Here is a 21,974-nt window from a genome sequence, read left to right as displayed (position 1 = left end):
TCAGCCATGAACTCATTGAATGGCGGTGCAGGCTAGAAGGGCTGAATGGCCTGCTCCTGCACCTATTTTCTATGTTTCTATGTTTCTATTATCTCATCATTGTCACATTGCTGTTTGTGGGAATTTGCTTGTGCGCAAATTGGCTGCCGTGTTTCCCACATTACAACAGTGACTACACTCCAAATGTGCTTCATTAGCTGTAAGGAGCTTTGAGACTGCTGATGGTCGTGAAATGTGCTATAGAAATGTAAGCCTTCTTTCCTTCCTCCGTCATCTAGCTGACACTCCCAGTGCTGCACTGTCAGAGATACCCTCTTTCAGGTGAGACGTTGAACCGAGATGCCTTTTGGATATTTTTTTTCAACTATTTTAGTTGTGCACTTTAAACAAATGCCCCTTGCAAGGGGGGTCACACTCCAAAATATATTTTTTTTCCAGTGCCCCTTTTTTTTGGGGGGGGGGGGGAGGGTGGGTTTAGGGCACTTAAAATAGAAATTATACAAGTGCCCCCTGGCTAAAAGGCAGAGGGTGGGGGGGGGGGGGGCGCACTAAAACCGGCAAATTAAACAAATTAAACTTTAGACATAAAATCAAATTAAAATTTGGTTGCCGGTGGTGATAATGTACTCTAGTTCCTCCGGAGCCCACCTCTCGCGGAAGGCCGCGAGCGTACCGGTGGACACCGTGTGCTCCATCTCCAGGGATTAAAATTATGAATAGCATTCAAATGGCCCGCATGTAGAGCAAACCCACAACCTTGGCGTTATTAGCACCACGCTCTAACCAACTGAGCTAATCAGCCATGATTGAATGGCAGAGCAGGCTCGAGGGGCCAGATGACCTGCTCCTGCTCCTATTTCTTATGTTCTTATATTCTAACCGGTCACCCCCTTTGGATACTAAGGGAACCAAGGGAAACAGATGATCTAGTCATGATCACGTGGCTGTTTGTGGGATCTTGCTGTGCGCAAATTGACTGCCGCGTTTCCTACATTTACAACAGGGACTTACAGTTCAAAAAGCTGTAAAGGACTGTGGGACGTCCTGAGGTTGGGAAAGGCAATATGTAAATGCAAAATTATTTCTTCCTAAATTCGCTGAGCAATTGCAGGAACTCTCCTTGAACTAAATGAGCAACTCTCCCGAGTAAAAAGTTCAAGTGGCTCCGCTTTTTAGAAATCAGACCGGGGTGGGTGCAGCAGGATTTAATGCGTCAATCTGCCGCTTGTTTGGGGTTTTTGGAAAGACATGGGCAGGGGAAGAGAAGAGAAGCAAAATACCGATTAACTGGCTGCTGAACGCTCCCAGTCTTTACTAGCCTGGCCAACTAACTGCTGCAAGCCACCGGACTCCTGGCCGAAACTGCGGGAGGGCAGAGGTGAGAAATATCTTTTTTTGTGTTCCAACGCCAAGTGTTAAAAAGTTATCGGAAGCCGATCTACAGGAGACCATTGGGAGCCCAGTCAGAGAGTCTGGGCCGGGAAACATTAGCATGTTTGGCAGCCCTTTTTAACAAGATAATGGTGGTCCTTTGATACATTGTCAGGGGGAGGAAGAGAAGGGGGGGGGGGGGGGGGGGAAGAGGGTTGTGTTTGGAATTCCTTCCTCGTTCCGAGGGGGGAGTTGGATGTCCCAGCCTAGGATTTGGAGGCAACAGTGCTTTTTTGTTGTTGTTGTTGTTGTTGTGTGCTCGACTGTTCTCCAATATTTCACGCCTTCGACTTTGAACTTTGTGGCAGACAAAGCTTGCCCATGGGACACCACCAAACTAGGGCCTTTGAGGATGCTGGGCGAATTTCCTATTGTCGTTCTGTTTTGAATGACAACACCTAACTGCAGATAGCACTTCTGAGCGCCGCCCCAGGAGGGACTGGGGAAAAGAAATTAACATCTGAAGAAGAGGGAAAAACAAATAGGGAAGCGAACTTCTCGAGTTGCAGGGCCTGTGTGACTGCCCAGGGGGTGGGAGAGTGTGTGGGGGGGGGGGGGGGGGAGGAGGAAGAGAAGATCCTACCTTTTTTCAAATCCCCATCTCATTTGATCTGCCTGTTGAATCAAGACATCGACCAAGTTCATTGATTGGAGTTGAAATGGACAATTGATCTCGCCTGCCCCGCTCAAGTGGCTTTTTTTTAGCAGAGAGTCATTCATTCCTGGGGACTGGAGGTTGCAAAAACCTGAAGCTTTTGCCCAGGCGTGGGGTAGGGAGGGAATTTGTTGGAAGTCCAGTCAAGCCAAGCCCAAAGCCACCCATGGCCGGCCGCCTCAACCATGAGATCAACAGGACCTTCGCTGCCCTGTCCAGCGAAGCTCTCCCGGGGGCTCGCCATCACAACCACGGCGTGTTGGCCGAGCCCGCCGCCCAGGATCGCATCCAGGTGCACGGCGGCGGCGCCGCCGCTTTCGGCTTCAAGGGCAGCAACTACTGCGGCCACCCTAGCCCGGACTCTCCGTACGCCGAGGTGGGCCGGCCGGCTGGCTTGGCCAGACCTTGGTACCCCTTCCCTGGCCCCGAAGCCTGGGCGCACGGCTCGCTCATGGGCCACTACCCCCCCAACATCCTGCCCGACGGCAACTACGACACCCCCAAGAGAGACGAGGACGACGACTGCAAGGGGGCTGGTGCTGAGGCCAAGTACCCGCCGCTGCCTCCGCCGGCCGCCCCCCCTTTCTACAGCCCCCCCTGGAATTCCTGCTTCCTCGCCCAGCTCTCCTCTCCCGCCCCGCCGCCGGCTCCCAGCCCGCCCTCCAGCAAAACTGCTTCTTCCTCTGCCGGCGCTGGGGCTCCCCAACTTGGCGTGCCTCCCGCCCAGAGCCGCACTCAAGCCGCCAGCCCCCAGGTCAGCATGGATTGCAGCTCCAGCAGCCCCGAGCTGGAGGAGGAAGAGGACCACACCAAAGCGATTCCCCTTGACAGCGGAGACGAGGTGAGTAACCCTAAGGCAGCCCAGGGTCCAGTGAAACTCTCCCTCCCTCTCTCTCTCCCGCGGAGAATGGCCCATCTTCTAATGCCAACATTCACTGGAGTTTAGAAGGATGAGAAGGGGATCTCATAGAAACATATAAAATTCTGACTGGGCTGGACAGGTTAGATGCAGGAAGAATGTTTCCGATGTTGGGGAAGTCCAGAACCAGGGGCCACAGTCTAAGGATAAGGGGTAAGCCATTTAGGACTGAGATGAGGAGAAACTTCTTCACTCAGAGTTGTTAACCTGTGGAATTCTCTCCCGCAGAGAGTTGTTGATGCCAGTTCATTTAGATATATTCAAGAGGAAGTTAGATATGGCCCTTATGGCTAAAGGGATCGAGGGGTATGGAGAGAAAGCAGGAAAGGGGTACTGAGGTGAATGATCAGCCATGATCTTATTGAATGGCGGTGCAGGCTCCAAGGGCCGAATAGCCTACTCCTGCACCTATTTTCTATGTTTCTATGAAACCTTGTCAAATCAAAACCCGACTCCATCTCTCTCAATTTCCACGAAGTGTCCTTTCCACTCCATTGGCTCAAGGCATGTTTCCATTATTTTTAGATTCCAGTCTCCTAAATGTTTATATGCTAACCCCTCTCTCAAACCACTCCAAGTTCATGACTGGGCGAGTCAAACATCATCTCAATTAAATTCTTCACCACACAATCCGTCCACTATATTCCAGCTCTCTTTCATTCTAGTAAGATTTTAAAAGCCCTCCCCATTCCTGCAAATAATTGTCCCAGCCAACTGATTCTTTTAGGATTTCAGACAGGGATTCGTAAAGATCGTAAGAGATTGGGCTGGGACTGTGTGTTTGTTGGTTGGTTTACAATACACCGCGGTCGTTCCCAGGACGCGATATTCCCGCTGGCTTCTAGCTAACGCGTATTCGGTTATATACAGCTATAGGAAAGGTCGGCCAACCTAAGTTTCGGGCTGGCGAAGCGGCTCCGAGGACAGTCTGGTAACTGTCTGTGTGGACTCTGTTGTAACCTGGTCTGAAATGTTCACCTCCTTTGCGCCCGGGTTGTATAAATCGGCAGAAACTCTAGAGATTCAGAAATTGTAGAGTTGAAACTCCCAGGAAGAAGCTTTATTTGGGGGGGGCTGAGCTTTGTTAATACACCTGTGAAAGTTGGGGGAACTTTAGTTTCCAATCAGGGTCACTTTATTTTGGCAAGTTTATATCTATATCTATATATCAGGACAATTCGAATTGAACAGAATACTTTCTCGCCAAAATAAAGTGACGTGATTATTTATATAAATATATATATATAAAATTAAATCAAATCACTGGAGTTTAGAAGAATGAGAGGGGATCTCATAGAAACATATAAAGGAATTAAGGGTTATGGGGAGCGGGCAGGTAAGTAGAGTTGAGTCCACGGCCAGATCAGCCATGATCTTGTTGAATGGTGGAGCAGGCTCGAGGGGCTAGATGGCCTACTCCTGTTCTTAATTCTTATGGTCTTATGTTCTTATAAAATTCTGATGGGACTCGACAGGCTAGATGCAGGAAAAATATTCCCGACATTAGGGAAGTCCAGAACCAGGGGTCACAGTCTAAGGATAAGGGGTAAGCCATTTAGGACCAAGATGAGAGAATTGTGAGCTTGTGTAATTCTCTACCATAGAAAGTTGTTGAGGCCAGTTCGTTAGATATATTCAAAAGGGAGTTAGATGTGACTCTTACGGCTAAAGGGATCAAGGGGTATGGTGAGAAAGCAGGGGTGGGGTACTGAAGTTGCATGATCAGCTATGATCATATTGAATGGTGGTGCAGGCTCTAAGGGCCAAATGGCCTAATCCTGCACCTATTTTCTATGTTTCCATGTTTCTAAATTTCTAAATGTTTATCAAAGTGTTTATGCTGTGCAATGTTGAACAGAATAGTAATGTCCCAGGTTCATAACTTGCCTGGGAGCTGAATTAGTTGATTTCAGCAAGGGGGAGGGGGAAGATAATACAATCGCCTTCAATGCCCCAGGGTTAGGGAAGGGAGGGGGAGAAACAGCCAGGATTCATACTCCTGATCAGTGGCAGTGACCCTCTTCCTCTCTCTTCTCTCCCCCACCCCCCCCCCTCCTTTCAGGAAAGTTTGGCTAAAGATGGCACAGACAGGATGGGCCGAATGCCCTCCTTCTATGCTGCAATTTGAAGAAAAAAATGTTCACGGGATGTGGGTATCGCTGGAAAGACTGGCATTTATTGCCCATCCCTAATTGCCCTTGAGAAGGTGGTGGTGAGCCGCCGCCTTGAACCGCTGCAGCCCATGTGGCGAAGGTATACCCAGTGTTGACTTTGTCGTAGCAATTTGGTGCAACTGTAGTGGCTCGCTCGGCCATTTCAAAGGGACAGTTAAGAGTCAATCCCACATTACAACAGTGACTACACTCCAAAAGTACTTCATTGGCTGTAAAAGGCTTTGAGACGTCCGGTGGTCGTGAAAGGCGCTATATAAATGCAAGTCTTTCTTTCTTCTTCCTTTCTATCACATTGCTGTGGGTCTGGGGTCACATAGGCCAGGTCAGGTAATGATGGCAGATTTCCTCCCTAAAGGACGTTGGTGAATCAGATATGTCTTTTCGACAATCTGGCAGTTTCATGGTCGTCATTACTGATGGTTGCTTTTTAATTCCAAATGTATTTAATTAATTAAATTTAAATTCCCCCAGCTGTCGTGGTGGGATTTGAATACGTGTCTCTGAATTACAAGTCCAGCAACATAACTGCTCTCATGGAGATTTACGGCACAGAAGGATGCCATTCGGCCCATCGTGTCTGTGCCAGCTATGCTACACTATGCTACCGTATCCCGATTTCTACGATTCTGTTGGGTTGGGCTCAGTTGTGAATCCCACCCTGGTCATCGTCTGGTCTAGACTTGCACATGAGTGTAGGATGCCTACTTTGACCAGGTTCCAGAGAGTGCATGTGGAACCCTGGCCCAGCTGCTTTGGGAGGAGGAATCGGAGAGGGAGGGTGAAGGATCGGGGAGGGGTGGGATGGGAGGAGAAGGGAACAACAATTGAGATCTTTTACACCTATATATAATATCTTCTCATTGTACAAGTATACCTTTTCCATGGTATAGTTGGGTACGTGAGATCCCACCAAAAACTTGAGTTGGATCAATAGGCCATCGAACAGCATTGAGTGGTATACAGGTAAATGTAGATGTGGACAGTATTTTTTTTTATAAAACCTTAATGAAACAGGAATGGTTCTTGTGATTTTGGGATAGTGGATGTTTCATGTGTGCAATGCAATCAGTCCAGACTGAATAATGTGATTGCAAAGTTAGAGTGAGTAAATCTCCAGCATATCAGTTGCCTTTTGAGAGGGGAGGTGGATTTCAAAGTGTTTATCTTTACCTGTGGCTGACTGCCTTTCTCAGGGAGTTTGAATGAATTAGGAGAATCTTATGGTAGTGGAGAGAAATTTAGAGTTGTGGGGTGGGGTTGGGGGGGGAAGGATTGAGATCAGCTGAGGTGATGTCCTGGTGATGACTAGGTTGATTCTGGAGATGAAGGGGTTGTCTTTTATGAAGAAAGGTTGAGCAGGCCTATAATTGGAGTATAGAAGAATGAGAGGTGATCTTATTGAAATGTATAAGATTCTGAGGGGGCTTGACAGATGCAGAGAGGATGTGTCCTCTCATGGGGGCATAAGGGGGCCATTTAAAACGGCGATGAGGAGGAATTTCTTCTCTGAGGGTCATGAATCTTTGCAATTCTCTACCCCCAAGAGCTGTGGAGGCTGGGTCATTGAATATATTTTATCATCATCATTGGCGGTCCCTTGAACGAGGATGGGTGGAGATAGATTTTTGAACGATAAGGTAATCAAGGCTTATGGAAAGTGGGCAGGGAAGTGGAGTTGAGGCCAAGATCAGATCAGCCATGATCTTATTGAATGGCGGAGCAGGCTCAAGGGGCCAAATGGCCTACTCCTGCTCCTATTTCTTATGTTTCTTAAGTCTATTTCTGGGTTGGGAAAGAGGGAAATAAATTAGCCCGGATTCCTGCTCTGCTATCAGACTTGACTCAGTGGTAGCACTCTCACCTCAGAGTAGGAAACTTGTGGTTTAAAGCCCCACTCCGAGATACGAACACACAATTCTCTGCGGTGCTGAGGGAGTTCTGCACTGTTGGAGGTGTCGTCTTTTAGATGAGACGTTAAACCGAGGTCCCGTCTGCCCTCGTAGATGGACGTAAAAAATCCCACAGCATTATTTCGAAGAAGAGTAGGGGAGTTCTCCCTGGTGTCATCTTCAATATTTATCCCTCAACCAACATCACTTTTATATTAAAAAAAAACAGATGACCTGGTCAATTTATCATACTGTTGTTTGTGGGAGCTTGCTGTGCGCGCATTGGCTGCAGTATAATCTTGCATTGCAACAGTGACAACACTTCAAAAGTACTTCATTGGCTATAAAGCACTTTGGGAGGTGCGAAAGGCGCTATATAAATGTATTTTTTTCCTCCAATCCCTATGTTGGGAGAGTGGCTCCTGTGTTCTGTGCTTCCTGTATCCCTTTGCAGTTGTACTGTGCTGCTGTATGGCCTTGCTCGACATGAATCCCTCAGAATCCTGACCGTGAATTGTCATTGATGTTTAGTACGTATTACACTGCGATCTCTGAAAACCAGGGAGAGAGTAGGAATGAGTGTGTTTGCACTCGCGCGTGGCCCATGCAGCAGAGCTTGGTCTCCAATCATCTTGGATCCCCTTGCCACTGGACCAAGAGTCCGTGTGCAATGGCCACCCCACGTTAAAAGAATTCACGCACCGGCATCTTCCACCCTTTAAAATGAAGTTCAGGACCTGGCCTGCATTGGTCTTATCGGCCACCTTCGAACTCATGTGGAAGCAAGTCATCCTCAACTCTGTGGCACTGCCTGAGAAGAATGTGAAGACCCGATGTGTTAGCTAGGTCAGTCTGGAGAATCCAGGAGAAAAGGGTTTGTTGCCTTTTTATTTAGTAGTCGGTGTCTGTGACAAGGAAAGACGGAAGTGTACTCTTTGTCATCTGAACTAAATAGTGAGAAATAAACAAGGAGGGAGAACTAACAGGTGCACCAGGGAGCGGGAAGAACTGAGGAAATACTGACTGGAACACCACTGCATGCTTAAGTTGGGAGGAAGGACTTAAAAAGGAGGACATTGCAAGGCATTGGAGCTTGCTTTCTTTGAATGTAAAAGGTCAACGCTGGATGACAGAACTCGCTTCAGAGTAATTAAAGTAGGGTTTCCCAAATGTAACCGAGACTGGGGTTGGGGGCTGGGGGTGTGCGGTTACATGGGAGAATTTTATTTACTGCATTTTTTAAAATAGACCACTCCGGCGAAGCTTTAAAACTCTGGGAATTTGATTATATAAAGCAGTTAATTTACTTGAAGATGTACCAACGTACAATGCTTTTGGTGGCATTAAAGGGGTTCAAATATTAAAGCTGTGCGCTGGTAGGTGTACATGGGCAGCTGGTAGATCTCGAATGATAGAACGGTTACAGACAGAAGGAGGTCATTCGGCCCATCAAACCCACGACGGCAAGAGCATTTCAGCTAGTCCCACTCCACTGCCTTTTCCCTGTAGCCCTGCAATATTTTTTCTTCAAGAAGGGGATACACAATAAGTAAAGTTTGGGAAGCTCTGAATTAAGGGATATTAGCAATACAATGGAGTAATGCTGCAGAATTTAAGTATGTTCGTGGCCTCAGATGACTAACTTTGGAAAAAAAATGTATAAATAAAATAATGCTCACACTTGATTTATAAAATCAGCATATTCAATGTTTGACTGTTGTCTTGTGTATGTGAGAAATTAGTGAAGGAATCATTTTCTTAAATACAGGTAGAAGAAAAACATGTACACCAATCACTGAGGGAGTTCATGGGTTAAATGAGCAGTAAACTGCTTAATGGGAGACTGTTTATAAAAGGTCATCAACCGAGACGATGGTTTTAGCAGCAGTTTCTTTGAAATGGGTGGTGCTGGTATCTCTGAATGAACACTCCAGTTTATTTATCGCCTGGCACATGCAAACACAAACCAGCTCCTTGGGCGTACAGGGGCTGACCAACAGCAGATTTTCACCAGGCCAAAGGCACCTCTGACAGTGCAGCAGCTCCCTCAGTGCTGCACCGGGTGTGTCGGCCTGGATTGGGGACTTGAACCCCTTCTGACTCGGGCTGAGGCTCGAGCGAAGTGTTCTGCGGTGCGCTTTGCCTCTTGGTCCCCTACTTAGTGTTGCTGGAAAGTGGAGCACCAGCAACACGGGAAGCCACCTTGCATGAGCGCGCACACAGACACGCGTAGTGTTACACGTGGAAGCTCGATGAAGAGCCTCTCAGCTGTGGCTCAGTGGGTAGCACTCTCGCCTCCTGAGTCAGAAGGTTGTGTGCTCAAGTCCCCACTCCAGGGACTTGAGCACAAAAGCATCTAAGCTGACACTACAGTGCTGAGGGAGTGCTGCACTGTCTGAGGTGCCATTTTTCAGATGAGAAGTTAAACCGAAGCCCCGTCTGCTCTCTCAAGTGGAACTTAAAAATGCCCATGGCACTTTCAAAGAAGAGCAGAGAAGTTATCTCCGGTGCCCTAGCCAATATTTATCCCTCAATCAACATAACATTAAAAAACCAGGGTATCTGGTCATTATCTCAGTGCTATTTGTGGGAGCTTGCAAATTGGCGGTTGCATTTCCCACATTACAACAGTGACTACACTTCAAAAGTACTTCATTGGCTGTAAAGCGCTTTGCGACGTTCAGTGAAAGATGCTATAAAAATGTAAGTTTTTTTTCTTTAATTTCCTGACTCTGGATCTTCTCCTGATACCAAATCCCATAATGGTGGCTCCACTCGGTCCAGATAACTGATCCGCTCTGGGTGCCATGTTCCATTGGCAGTGTTCTGCTTCATGAATCAGCGGTGGCCCTAAAAGTTAACTCTGCATTAATTCAGTGTTTACATTTTTTTAATACAATTTTAGTCTCCTTACCTATGGAAGGATATACTTGCCATAGAGGGAGTGCAACAAAGGTTCAACTAGACTGATTCCTGGGATGGGAGGGCTGTCCTATGAGTAGAATGGGCCTATACTCTTTGGAGGTGATCTCATTGAAACATAAAATTCTTCGAGGGCTTGATGGTAGATGCTAAGAGGCTCTTTCCCCTGGCTGGAGACTCTAGAACTAGGGGTCAAAGTTTCAGAATAAGGGGTTCGGCCATTTTGGACTGAGATGAGAACTTTCTTGACTCCACGGGTGGTGAATCTTTGGAAGTCTCTACCCCAGAGGGCTGTGGAGGCTCTCGTTGAGTGTATTCAAGACAGAGATCGATAGATTTTTGGACTCTATTTGCTGGGGCGGGAAAGTGGAGTTGAAGTTGATCATCAGCCATGATCTTATTGAATAGCGGAGCGGGCTTGAAATGCCGTATTGCTTACTCCTGCTCCTATTTCTTGTGTTCTTAAGGTGATTTGGTGTAAAGGGCTCAATTGGTAAACCTACTATGATCCATGCAGATCAGGGAGGTCCTAGGTCCTATCAGCAGCTTGTCTTGAGCCGGCGGGGGAGGTGTGTTGGTGCAGGCTGGAGAGAGATGTAGGGGCTACAATAGACCTTGGAACAATGGGGAGAGGGTGTGGAGAATTAGCTGAGTTTTCCCTTCCTAATCCAATAACAAGTGTCCTGTTGGAAAATTGGTAAACAAGGGTGTCTGGTTAGGATAAGATTGAGCTTCATCTATGAACAAATGGCTTACACTCCCATACTTGCTGTTACAGACGTAGAAAGCAGTAGCATTTATAGAGGGCATTTCACGACCTCTGGTTGTCCTAAAGTGCACTACAGCCAATGAACTCTAGGCACTGTTGTGATACAGGAAACGCAGCAACCAATTTTGCGCACAGCAAGAACCCAAAAACTAAATGACCTGATTTAGTGATGTTGGGAGATAAGTGTTGGCTAGCACACCTGGGAGATCTCCCCTTGGAATAGAGCCTATGGATCTTATACATCCACCAGAGTGGGCAGGCAAGGGCCAGAGTTGGTTTAACGTCTCATCTGAAAGATGAGACCTCTGACTGTGCAGCATTCCCTCAGTACTGCACTGGGAGTTGCAGCCTAGCATATGTGCTCAAGTCCCTGAAGCGGGACTCAAACCCACGACCGTATGACTCCTGAGTGCTACCCATTGAATCTAGTCTGACCCCATGAGTTGTTTTAATTGGATTTTTGCCCGTTAGCTCTTGTAGTGCCCATGGGAGCATCAATGTGATGACGTTGCTGGTCCAGTGGGGCTAACAAATGCTTTACTGCAGCATGTTCCATCTTCAGGGTTAGATGAAGGAGGCTCGAGTGGAGCTTGGCCCTATTGGGCCGAATGGCCTGTTTCTGTGCTGTAAAATTCTCTAATACTGTACAATGTTTCAAGTGCTTTCCCTTTCTTTATATGCGAGTCTTGGGGTGTACAGCAAAAATACTTGTAGTCAATTTCTGACCAATTTTTCCCCAATCTCTGTCAATCCCCAATCCTCTTTAAATTACCAAAATGTAGAAGGTATTGCTAACTAACTGAGTAATCTATTCCATTGAAAAGGAATAAGCTCCTTCAATTGTCACCACCTCCCAAGCTCTGAAGTTTAAAAAGTCTAAATACACGCAGATATTTGCGTTCCTTGACGGTGATAAGTGCCTCTCACACTGAAATGGTCCCTTCTGGGCTTTGCCTCCTAATGTGCTTTCCTTAGCCATACTCTAGTTGCTGTCTGAATCAGATTCAGGGAGATGTTCTACAAATGATTGAGAGTTTCATAGAATTACAGAGAACTTTCAAGTCAGGAGTGTGATGGAACACTCTCCACTTGCCTGGATGAGTGCAGCTCCATCAACTCTCAAGAAGCTCGACACCAGCCAGGACAAAGCAGTCCGCTTGATTGGCACCCCATCCACCACCTTAAACATGCACTCCCTCCACCACCGGCGCACCGTGGCTGCAGTGTGTACCATCTACAAGATGCAGTGCAGCAACTCGCCAAGGCTTCTTCGGCAGCACCTCCCAAACCCGTCACCTCTACCACCTAGAATGACCAGGGCAGCAGGTGCATGGGAACACCACCACCTCCAAGCCATACACCAACCTGACTTTGAAATATATTACCGTTCCTTCATCGTCGTTGGGTCAAATCCTGGAATTTCCTCCTCAACAGCATTGTGTGGAGGACCTTCACCACACTGCAGCAGTTCAAGAAGGTGACTCACCACCACTTTCTCGAGGGCAGTTAGGGATGGGCAATAAATGCTGGCCTTGCCAGCGACGTTCACATCCCGTGAATGAATAAATAAAAATAAAAACATCTGTAGCATAGAAATGGGCCGCTCAGCCCAACTGGTCCATGCTGGCGTTTATGCCCCACTCGAGCTTCCTCCCATCCATCTTCATCTAATCCCACAGGCTTTGGAGAGACCAGTTGAGGAAATGGCTCCTCTATGGGTGAGCAAACAGCAGTCATACACGGAGCCCCGTTAATTGGGCGTGGGTGATTTCTGACGGTTATGGAGGCTGTACACATACAGTGTAACTGTTACTGCATCTATGGTGGCTCGGCAAATTTATCCCGAGAGTAGCAGAGCCATGTAGCTCAGGAATATTCCAGGGTCAGTCCTTTGGCTGTGCTGCGGAAGCTGATCTCGGCCAGCTTGGTGGTCGGGATGCCATGTTGGTGAGGGAGGTACAAATCCAAATCGATAAGAAATAGGAGTAGGCCCTAAGGCCCCTCGAGCCTGCTCCGCCATTTAATATCATGGCTGATCTTCAACCGCCACTTTCCTGCACTATCCCCATATCCCTTGATGCCCTTAATATCCAAAAATCTATACTGCAGCATGTCCGGTGGGAGCAGTGTCCGACTTTTGCTGTGAGGGAAGGGGATCGAATGTTAAACCGAGGCCCCGTCTGGCCCTCAGTGAGTTATCACTCTCGTCTCTGAGTCAGAAGGTCGTGGGTTCAAATCCCACTCCAGATTTGAGCACAAGAATCTATATGCTTTTGGTCATCAGTCCAAATACGTCCTTGTGCTGCTTGGTATCAAACTTTTGTTCGATAATCGTAGTGTGAAGCGCCTTGGGATGTTTTACTATGTTAAAGGCACTGTATAAATGCAAGTTGCTGACACTCCAGTGCACTGCTGAGGGAAGCGCTGCACTGTTGGAGATACTGTCTTTCGGATGAGATGTAGTCTGTGGATGTAAAAGATACTACGACACCATTTCGAAGAAGAGCAGGGGCGGTCTTCCCGGTATCCTGGGGATTCATCCCTCACCCAACATCACTGGTATTAGTGACCTAACATTATCCCACTGTTGTTTGTGGGAGCTTGCTTTGTGCAATTTGGCTGCCGAGTTTCCTACATTACAACAGTGACTGTACTTCATTGGCTGTTAAGCGCTTTGCGATGTCCTGAGGTTGTGAAAAGCACTGTATAAATCCTTCCTTCCCCATTGGCAGCCTCTTCCTCTGTGAACTTACATGCGAAGGATGGAAGTTGGGAGGAGGATCGGAGTGACTTGTGAATCTGTGTGACCGCAAGTAGTCAGCACCTTCAGGAAAGATGGGCTGAGGTGGGGTAGTTGGAATTAGTTCGGAGAGCAATACCATTACCTTGCTGTTTAATGTACTAAATAGTTCCTGTCACAGCTGGGTTTTTTTTTGCTCACCCCTGTAGGAAACGCCCACTTCAGAGGATTTGGAGCAGTTTGCGAAAGAACTGAAGAAGAAGCGGATCACTATGGGTTTCACGCAGGCCGAGGTGGGCCTGGCCCTTGGGGCCTTGTACGGTGAGTCTGATGCAAGTTTGGCGGAACGTGATTAAAAGGTTTTGGTAGGATACCGAGGAGTGGGAAGCGGCGAGAACGATGTCAAATGGCCTCACGGTGGAAAATGTTACCTTTTTTTTTGTTTTTCCTTTTAAAAGTCAAGAATCTCGGCTCCCCCAAAGCATTAGTCGGTGAACACACCACTTGGTGCGTAATCGGGTGTCGGGCATGGCTCAGTGGGCAGCCATTATCGTCCGAGCCAGAAGCTCGTGGGTTCAAGTCTCACTCCCGAGACTTGAGCACTTAAACTAGGGCTGATTGTGCCAGTGTAGTACTGAGGGAGCCCTGCACTGTCAGAGGTGCTGTCTTTTGGACAGCATCCGGGAGGACGCTGAGCACCTCGAGTCTCATCGCTGAGAGCATGCAGAAAGCAAGCGCAGGCAGCGGAAGGAGCGTGCGGCAAACCAGATTCCCTATCCTTTTCTTTAACGACTATCTGTCCCACCTGTGACAGAGACTGTAATTCCCGTATTGGACTGTACAGTCACCTGAGAACTCACTTTTAGAGTGGAAGCAAGTCTTCCTCAATTTTGAGGGACTCTCTATGATGATGAGACGTTAACCAAGGCTCTGTCTGCCCTCTTTTTATTTCTCTCTCGATTTTTTTTTTTTAAATCGCTTTTTTTTTCATCTTTCTAAAATAATTTGTACAAAGCACCTTTTTGGATTAGTAGGGTCTTTTAATTCAGATTCTGGGGTGGGAGGGTGGTGGTGCTGCTTGTGAAATGTCCCTGGTATTTGCGCTGTTTTATCCGGTTTCTACAAACCATCGGCAGACTCGCCTGCTCAGGTTAAAGGTGGGGCCGGCTGCCAGTCTTGGGAAATCAGATTAACCGTATGATCCATGGGAAGCCAGCCCCTATAATCTGACCAAATTGAAAAAGCAGCTCTAATCCCCCAGTGTGTGTGTGGGGGGCTGTGAGAGACTGGGGGATGCAGTGAGCTGCAGCAGTGAAGTGGTTACACATCCAGATTTGCTTTGGAGAGAATAGATTGTGGAGGGTGTCACCGGACCAACAGTAAGAGCTCACTTGCCCTCTGCTTCTCACCCAGTCTCGCTTAAAGAAAGCTTCCAATTCTCGACTTACTTAACAAAGGATTGTGCATTCACCTCTGACCTGGTGAGGTGACCTTTCGCAGTGGCTCCCCACCTAACTTTCACATTCCAACAGTGACTACACTCCAAAAGTACTTCATTGGCTGTAAAGCACTTTGAGACGTACAATGGTTGTGAAGGGCGCTGTATGAATGCAAGTCTTTATAACTGACCACCTGCGATCGGTTTTAAAACATTTCTCATTGGGTTTTTTGAGTACTGGAAATTTTTATTCTGCTTGGAGATAATGGAATTGAGTTAAGGGCTGTAATCTCGTCAAGGGCTGAGTGAGTTCTGAATGGAGTGACTAAAAGCTGAGTTCTTTGTGCACTGAACCTTGAGATTAGATCACGGTCTGTGACCTGCCCCTTGCTTCATTGCATTTTTTTTAAATCCCTCTTTCTTTCCCCCACCCATCCCCTGCCCTCTTGAAGGCAACCCACATATTCTGGATATGATCCAACAAATATCAACTGCTCTCCCAATACCCGGCGAAAGTGGTCATGCTTCATGTGTCAAGGTGGTGACTGCCATTCTGCTATTTAACTATGAAAGGCATCACAGTGAGTCCATTCACAGCCTGTAGTGCACAGGACTTGTACCTTACCAGCAGGGTTTGTCAGATACCAATAAAGAGTGGGAGGACAGCCAGATTTCTCTTTCCTCCCCCCACCACTCCAGGCCAATTATGGCACCACCTTGGTTGAGATCAGGCAATTCCACATGGATGAGGGATTGAATCGAGGCACCACCATGATCCATTAAGGGGCCGGCCTGTAGCTTTAAGGAGGGTGAGCCTTCACGTGATTGCAAGGAAGGCTCGTTCCATTTGCCTGCCTGCTGCTTTTGCAATGGGCAGCTCCTGTCTACTCTGGGCCTCGATCAAGGAACCTAGCTGGGGCTGACACCAATGTAGAGGCCAAATCCACTGAAGCTGGTGGCCAGGAAAATCTTTATCCCCCCCACCCCACAAAATGCTTCGTGCTGGATGCAAATCAGGCAAGTTAACTCTGGAGTTGCCATCTGCACCAGCTTAAGCGAAAGCAGCTTTTTGCGGTTTTTCTGCTCAGCAAAATCTCCGTGGCTGCGCTGTTCAAGTGGGACATCGAGGTCTGCCTTTTAATTGTTTCCTTTTGTCTGTTTAACGGTGTGATAACTATTGGCCATTAGTGTGCTCGGTGGTGGTGGTCATGTCTGGGAATAAATTATCCCTGTTCCTGGCCCTGTCTACGTCAACAACAATATAGCACCTTTAACGTACTGAAGCATCCCAAGATTATTACAATTTGACACCGATGATGTCGCCATGGGACAGCATGTTAATGATAAAATAGGAGGGAGCCAAGGATAGATCCTTGGGGTCACCAGAAGTAACGGTGCGGGACTGGGAAGAGAAGCTGGACGATGGTGGTGAGGCGTTGGAGGAGGGGGATGGAGTGGTTAACTGTGTCAAAGGCTGCAGACAGGTCCAGAAGGACGAGGAGGGATAGTTTACCTTTGTCATAGTCACAAAGGATGTCATTTGTGACTCTGACGAGAGCCGTTTTTCGGTTCTGTGGCAGGGGCGAAAACCAGATTGAAGGGATGGTCACGGATGTGGGAGGCAACAACAGGAAAGGGAGGTTGGACATGGGGCGATAGCTAGCAAGCAAAGTGGGGTCAAGGGTTGTTTTTTTGAGGAGAGGGGTGATGACCGCAGATTTGCAGGAGAAGGGAACAGTACCTGAGGACAGAGAACCGTTAACCATGTCGGCTAACATGGGAGCCACAAAAAGGAAGTTAGGTGGTCAGCAGTTTAGTGGGAAGTAAATCTAGAGGTAACAAAGGCATGGATGAGGGCTACAGCAGCGGATGAACTGAGGGAAGAACAGAGACGAGGAGTAAATGATCCCCTTCCCCCCCCCCCCCCACTTCTGGTCCGATCTGGGAGTAAATGATCCCCTTCCCTCTTGACAATGTTTCAAAGCCTGGGAGGTAGCTTTTGAAGTGTAGTCACTGTTGTAACCGTAGGAAACAAAGCAGCCAATTTGTGCACAGCAAGCTCCCACGAACAATGACCAGGTCATGTGTTTTAGTGATGTTGGTTGAAAGATAAATATTGGCCCAGGACATCCAGGGAGAAAGCCCCGTGCTCTTCTTCGAAATAGGCAGGTGGAGTCTCATGGGAAAGCTGTCTCCTCCGACAGTGGAGCGCTCCCCTCAGTACTGGCACTGGAGGGTTTCGGCCTAAATTACGGCCTCCAATCTCTGAAGTGGGGATTTGAACCTATGACTACCTGACTCTGAGCTGAGAGTGCTACCCACTGACCCATGGGCGATGCTACAGAAGGCAACATTTTAGCTCCTGTCTGAATAGGTCGGAAAATCTGCGCGATCCGCCGGCCAGTTGCCATCTAGTCTCTGGCAATCCTCGTGTGCGCTTAAACCCGGGTTCGCAGGTATAAGTTCTCAAGCCTTCTTTTGCTGTCCCTCCAGGCAAGATGTTCAGCCAGACGACCATCTGCAGGTTTGAAGCCTTGCAGCTTAGCTACAAGAACATGTGTAAGCTGAAGCCCCTGCTGCAGCGGTGGCTGGAGGAGGCAAAGGACAATGACAACTTTCAGGAGGTGAGTGGAACACAGTCCTCACTGGGCTGACTGGCCACAGTTACAGAAACGGGGGTGGGGAGGGAGAGCAGCAGAAAAGCATGGAAAAGCATTCATTTCTTCAACAGCACCTCTCAAACTTGAGACCTCTTGTGCGCACGGTGCATGAGAAAACAGGATTGTGTTTTGTGATGCTCCACACAGTCGAATAGCCGACCAGAACCTTTTGTTCAGGTTCACCTCCTGAAGAACAAGGGTGGTGGGCGCATGGGAACACCACCATCTCCAAGTTGCGCACACCATCCTGACTTGGAAATATATCGCCGTTCCTTCATTGTGGCTAGGTCAAAATCCTGGAACTCGCTCCCTAACAGCACTGTGGGAGCACCTTCACCACACGGACTGCAGCGGTTCAAGAAGGCAGTCCACCACCATCTTCGCAAGGGCAATTAGGGATGGGCAATAAATATTACCCTTGCTAGTGATGCCCACATCCCGTGAATGAATGAATTAAAAAAAAAGTGGTTAAGCCATAAGTGGTTAAGTGGTTTGCTGAGTTAAGAGCTCGACTTGGTATTCTCGGGAGCTCCCCCTGATGGCCCGGAGAGTCAGTGCATTGCCTAGTCTGACACTTAGCTTTTGTTCAGACCAGAGAGCCAAGGTTTTGGCCTTGACCTGATTTGTGACATAAGCTGATCTCAGCTGGGTAGGTGGGTCCTAGAATGATGGTCCTACAATGATCTTGGTGCCCATGTTGTAAAGAACATATCCATGTGAGGCAGATACAGTGTAAAATTATCAGGGTCAGACTGATCTCCGAGACCAGTTCTGATCGCCTAAGGGGGTTGAAGAGGAATTTCCCAAATATTTCCTCTCTCCACCGCCTCCCCCACCCCACCAAATTGGCCTGGGTTTTTTAAACCTGTTTTTTCGCCTCTCCGAGGAGATCACATGGTTTTGGGTGGGGTGGGAGAGTGTAGGTATTGTGATACACAAGCTATTGCAATTGTGTTGGACAGGCGGGATGGACCGGACTGTCTTTTCCTGCCTGTTGGTGTTCGCATGTTCGTACATCCAGTGCTCACTGCTGGAAGTAAGTGTGCACGCGTGCATTTGACGTCGTCAGTCTTCCCCGCCCCCCCATCCCGCCAAACCCCTGTCTGGTCGTGCGCACGGGAAAGCACAATTATGCACTTTTGTGATGCCCACCACAGTTGAATAGCCAACCAGTCCTTTTCATTCTGGTTCACCTGTGAACAATTAAATGAGGCAGTGGGGTCGGGCGTATGTGTTTTTGAGTAGGCCATTATGTATAAATCTTTTTTTTAATAAAATAATAAAAATATATGTACGTACCTCTTAAATAGCTGTGCAGCATTGAGCAAACACTGGCTCCGACCCAAAAGCGGAAGCGGCGTACGAGCATCGATAATAACGTGAAGGGGACGCTGGAGACCACCTTCATGAAGTGTCCGAAACCATCCACCCAGGAGATCTCCCAGATTGCAGATGACCTTAACCTGGAGAAGGATGTAAGTTGTGTGAGGGGTCTGGGAGGGATTTTAAAAAAAAAATTAATTTTGGGTTCCCAACAACAACTTGCACTTATATAGCGCCTTTAATGTCCCAAGGCGTTTCACAGGAGCGGTTAGCAGACAAACTTCAACACCGAGCCTCATAGCACAGAAGGAGGCCATTTTGCCCCATTGTGCCTGTGATGGTTCTTTTGGTAGAGCTGTTCAACTGTAGCCCTGTACTTTTTTTTCCGCTTCAAATATTTATCCAATTCCCTTTAGAAAATTATTATTGAATCTGCTTCCACCACCCTTTTAGGCAGTGCGTTCCAGATCCACTCACTATGTAAAAAATAAAAAAGTTTCCTCAAGTTGCCTCTAGTTCTTTTGCAAATCTCCTTTTAATCTGTGTCCTTTGTTACTGACCCTTCTGCCACTGGAAGTAGTTTCTGATTTGCTGTGTCAAAACCATTCATGATTTTGAACACCACTATTTAATCTCCCCTTAAACCTTCTCTGCACTAAGGAGAACAATCCCAGCTTCTCCGGTCTCTCCACATAACAAGTCCCTCACACCATTCTAGTAAAGCCCCTCTGCACCCTCTACCAGGCCTTGACACCCTTCCTAAAGTGTGGTGCCCAGAATTTAACTCAATATTTCTGCTGAGACCTAACCAGTGTTTTATAAAGGCTTAGCATAACTTGCTTGCTTTTGTACTCTATATGGTTCTATTAATAAAGCCAAGGATCCCAAGGAGATATTCAGACAGGTGACAAAAAACCTGGTCAATGAGGTTTTAAGGAGCGGCTTCAAGGAGAGGCTTAGGAAGATAATTCCAGAGATCTCTCCGATAGCCATCTTCTTCTCTCTCCAACCACTTTACAGTTCAGACACTCGATCCTACGCTTTCCCCTTGCACATCCTGCCTCAATGTGTACACAGACCCTCGGCTACCTCCAGACCCACTTCAGAGACACATCCCACTTGTCTCACAGAGGCACTATTCTCCTCCTACAACTCCTCGTTTCAGAATAGCCACTTGGGAGATACTACCCGGGAAGGCAAAAAAAATCTGGGAAGGGGGGGAGCGGGATGGAGGGAAATGTTTAAATTTTTTTTTGCACGAGGATGGGAATAAGAAAGATTTGTTTTTAATTTTGCCTAGTGGTAGCAGCTAGTAATGCCAAGTGCTCCCGCCTATGAGGATTCCGTATCTGACCTTGACCCTAGAACTCATGGATGTTTTTAACTTTTTTTTTAAAGCAGATAACTCTGTGCTCTCGGGTCCTGTGTGAGATTTGTCTTGTTCCTGATTCTCTCTCTCTCTCTCGCTCTCTTTCTCCCCGCCCCCGTTGTCATTAACTGCATTAACCCTGTGTGTGCCTCTCCTCTCCCGCGGCAGGTCGTGCGAGTCTGGTTCTGCAATCGACGTCAGAAGGGAAAGCGGGCAGCCTTCCAGTTCGGGGAGGAGTACGAGGGGCGGGCCAGCAGTGGGTACGGGCTGCCCCCCTTGCCCGGCGTGCCTGGCCCGCTCGTCCCACAGGGGTACACCGGGACCACCATCTACATGCCCCAGTTCCACGAGGGGGAGTCGTATCACCACACCGTGCCCACACAAGCCGCTCCCGTGCCCAGGACATTGCACTCGAGTTAGGAACCCCCCAGCGGCAAACCAAGGACCCTTTCAGAGGCGGCATCGGAATTAGCCTCACGATGTCAGTGACCTATCAAGACCATGTTTTTTTTTTAAAGAAAAAAGAAAACAAATTCGAAGGCCTGACGCAGGCTGGTTTGTACGAGAACTTTTTGTACTTTGGTGCTTTTAAAAAAAAAATTCTTCGCAATCAGGACTGCCTTTTTTTATTTATGTGTCACGGCCTGCCTGCGTGCTGAGCCAATGGTGTTTCCTGCTCTGATTTATTTCGGCTTCTGGTGATGGTGCTCCTGTCCCAAGAATTGGTGTTTGTCAGAACCGCAAACTGGACAGTATTGCATCGACTGCCTGTCCTACACCCGCCCCATATTCAGCCTCATTGCACTCGGTGGAACTGAATATTGGGTGACGGTGTGGAACGGGCAACAGATACAATACCCACGACCAATCTCTATCTCCCGGTTTCTCCAGCGTTTCTGCCTCGGCCCCGGCAGTGTGAGTTGGATTTATTCCTCCCTCCCCATCCCATTTATTTCTCATGCTGTGCTCCTTGTTTAATTGGACAACCGAACATTACCATCATCACAGGCGGTCCCTCGAACGAGGGTGACTTGATTCCACACCAAAAGGGGTGAGTTCACAGATGTTTCAATGGAGGACCCGACATTCCAGTCCTGAACTCCTAGGGTGGAAGATGCCTGTGCCTGGATTTTTTTTAACATATGGTGACCATTGTACATCAGCCACCACACGGGCTTGACAGAGCTAGGCCTTTATCCAGTGGCAAGGGTAAACCAGGACGACTGGAGACCTGCTCTGCTGCATGGACCTAGTGCGCACACATATCGCAGTGTGGGCTAGCCCATGCTGCCCCTGGGCCCTCGGCTCTTCTGGGCCCTGTGCCCCCATTTGCCGCTCCTCCGCCACGATCTCTCGCCGCTCCTCCGCCACGATCTCTCGCCGCTCCTCCGCCACGATCTCAACATTACCACACGAGCAGAAACCCATCACTTCAAACCCGCTCCTGAGAAATCCACGCCAGTAGCCTTACTACTCTTTGGCTGATTTATGATTGTCCCCATTCTCTTTCCCATAAGAACTCGTCTCATTAGAGATGTTGCAATTGTGCGCCTCTGTCTTGGAGGGGTTTTCGACTCCTGATTTAATTACTCCCGGCCAATATTTATCCATCAACGAATGTCGCTAAAACTAGCCATTATCATATTGCTATTTGTGTACGCAAACTGGCTGCTGCATTTCTACAT

General features: G+C 48.0%; 1 protein-coding gene across 1 annotated transcript; it reads left to right on the top strand.

Moving 5' to 3' along the window:
* Positions 1-2,252: 2,252 nt before the first annotated feature.
* On the top strand, positions 2,253-20,709 carry LOC139230120 (POU domain, class 5, transcription factor 3-like). Its single transcript, XM_070861962.1, has 5 exons — positions 2,253-2,927; positions 13,709-13,820; positions 17,431-17,561; positions 18,908-19,072; positions 20,458-20,709. Exons 1-5 carry the CDS (start codon positions 2,253-2,255, stop codon positions 20,707-20,709), a joined length of 1,335 nt encoding a protein of 444 aa, XP_070718063.1.
* The last annotated feature ends 1,265 nt before the right edge of the window (positions 20,710-21,974 follow it).

This window comes from Pristiophorus japonicus, chromosome 19, assembly GCF_044704955.1.
Source record: "Pristiophorus japonicus isolate sPriJap1 chromosome 19, sPriJap1.hap1, whole genome shotgun sequence".
In the NCBI taxonomy this organism is placed as follows: Eukaryota; Metazoa; Chordata; class Chondrichthyes; family Pristiophoridae; genus Pristiophorus; species Pristiophorus japonicus.
Note: the sequence above shows the minus strand (reverse complement) of the source record. Positions and strands in the feature narration are given on the sequence as shown.

Bases quoted from the DNA above. Each gene is read 5' to 3' on its own strand.
- LOC139230120 (XM_070861962.1), top strand. From the start codon at position 2,253: ATGGCCGGCCGCCTCAACCATGAGATCAACAGGACCTTCGCTGCCCTG. The intron at 2,928-13,708 runs GTGAGTAACCCT...TCACCCCTGTAG, and splicing joins CCCTTGACAGCGGAGACGAG to GAAACGCCCACTTCAGAGGA. The intron at 17,562-18,907 runs GTGAGTGGAACA...CCTCTTAAATAG, and splicing joins ACAATGACAACTTTCAGGAG to CTGTGCAGCATTGAGCAAAC.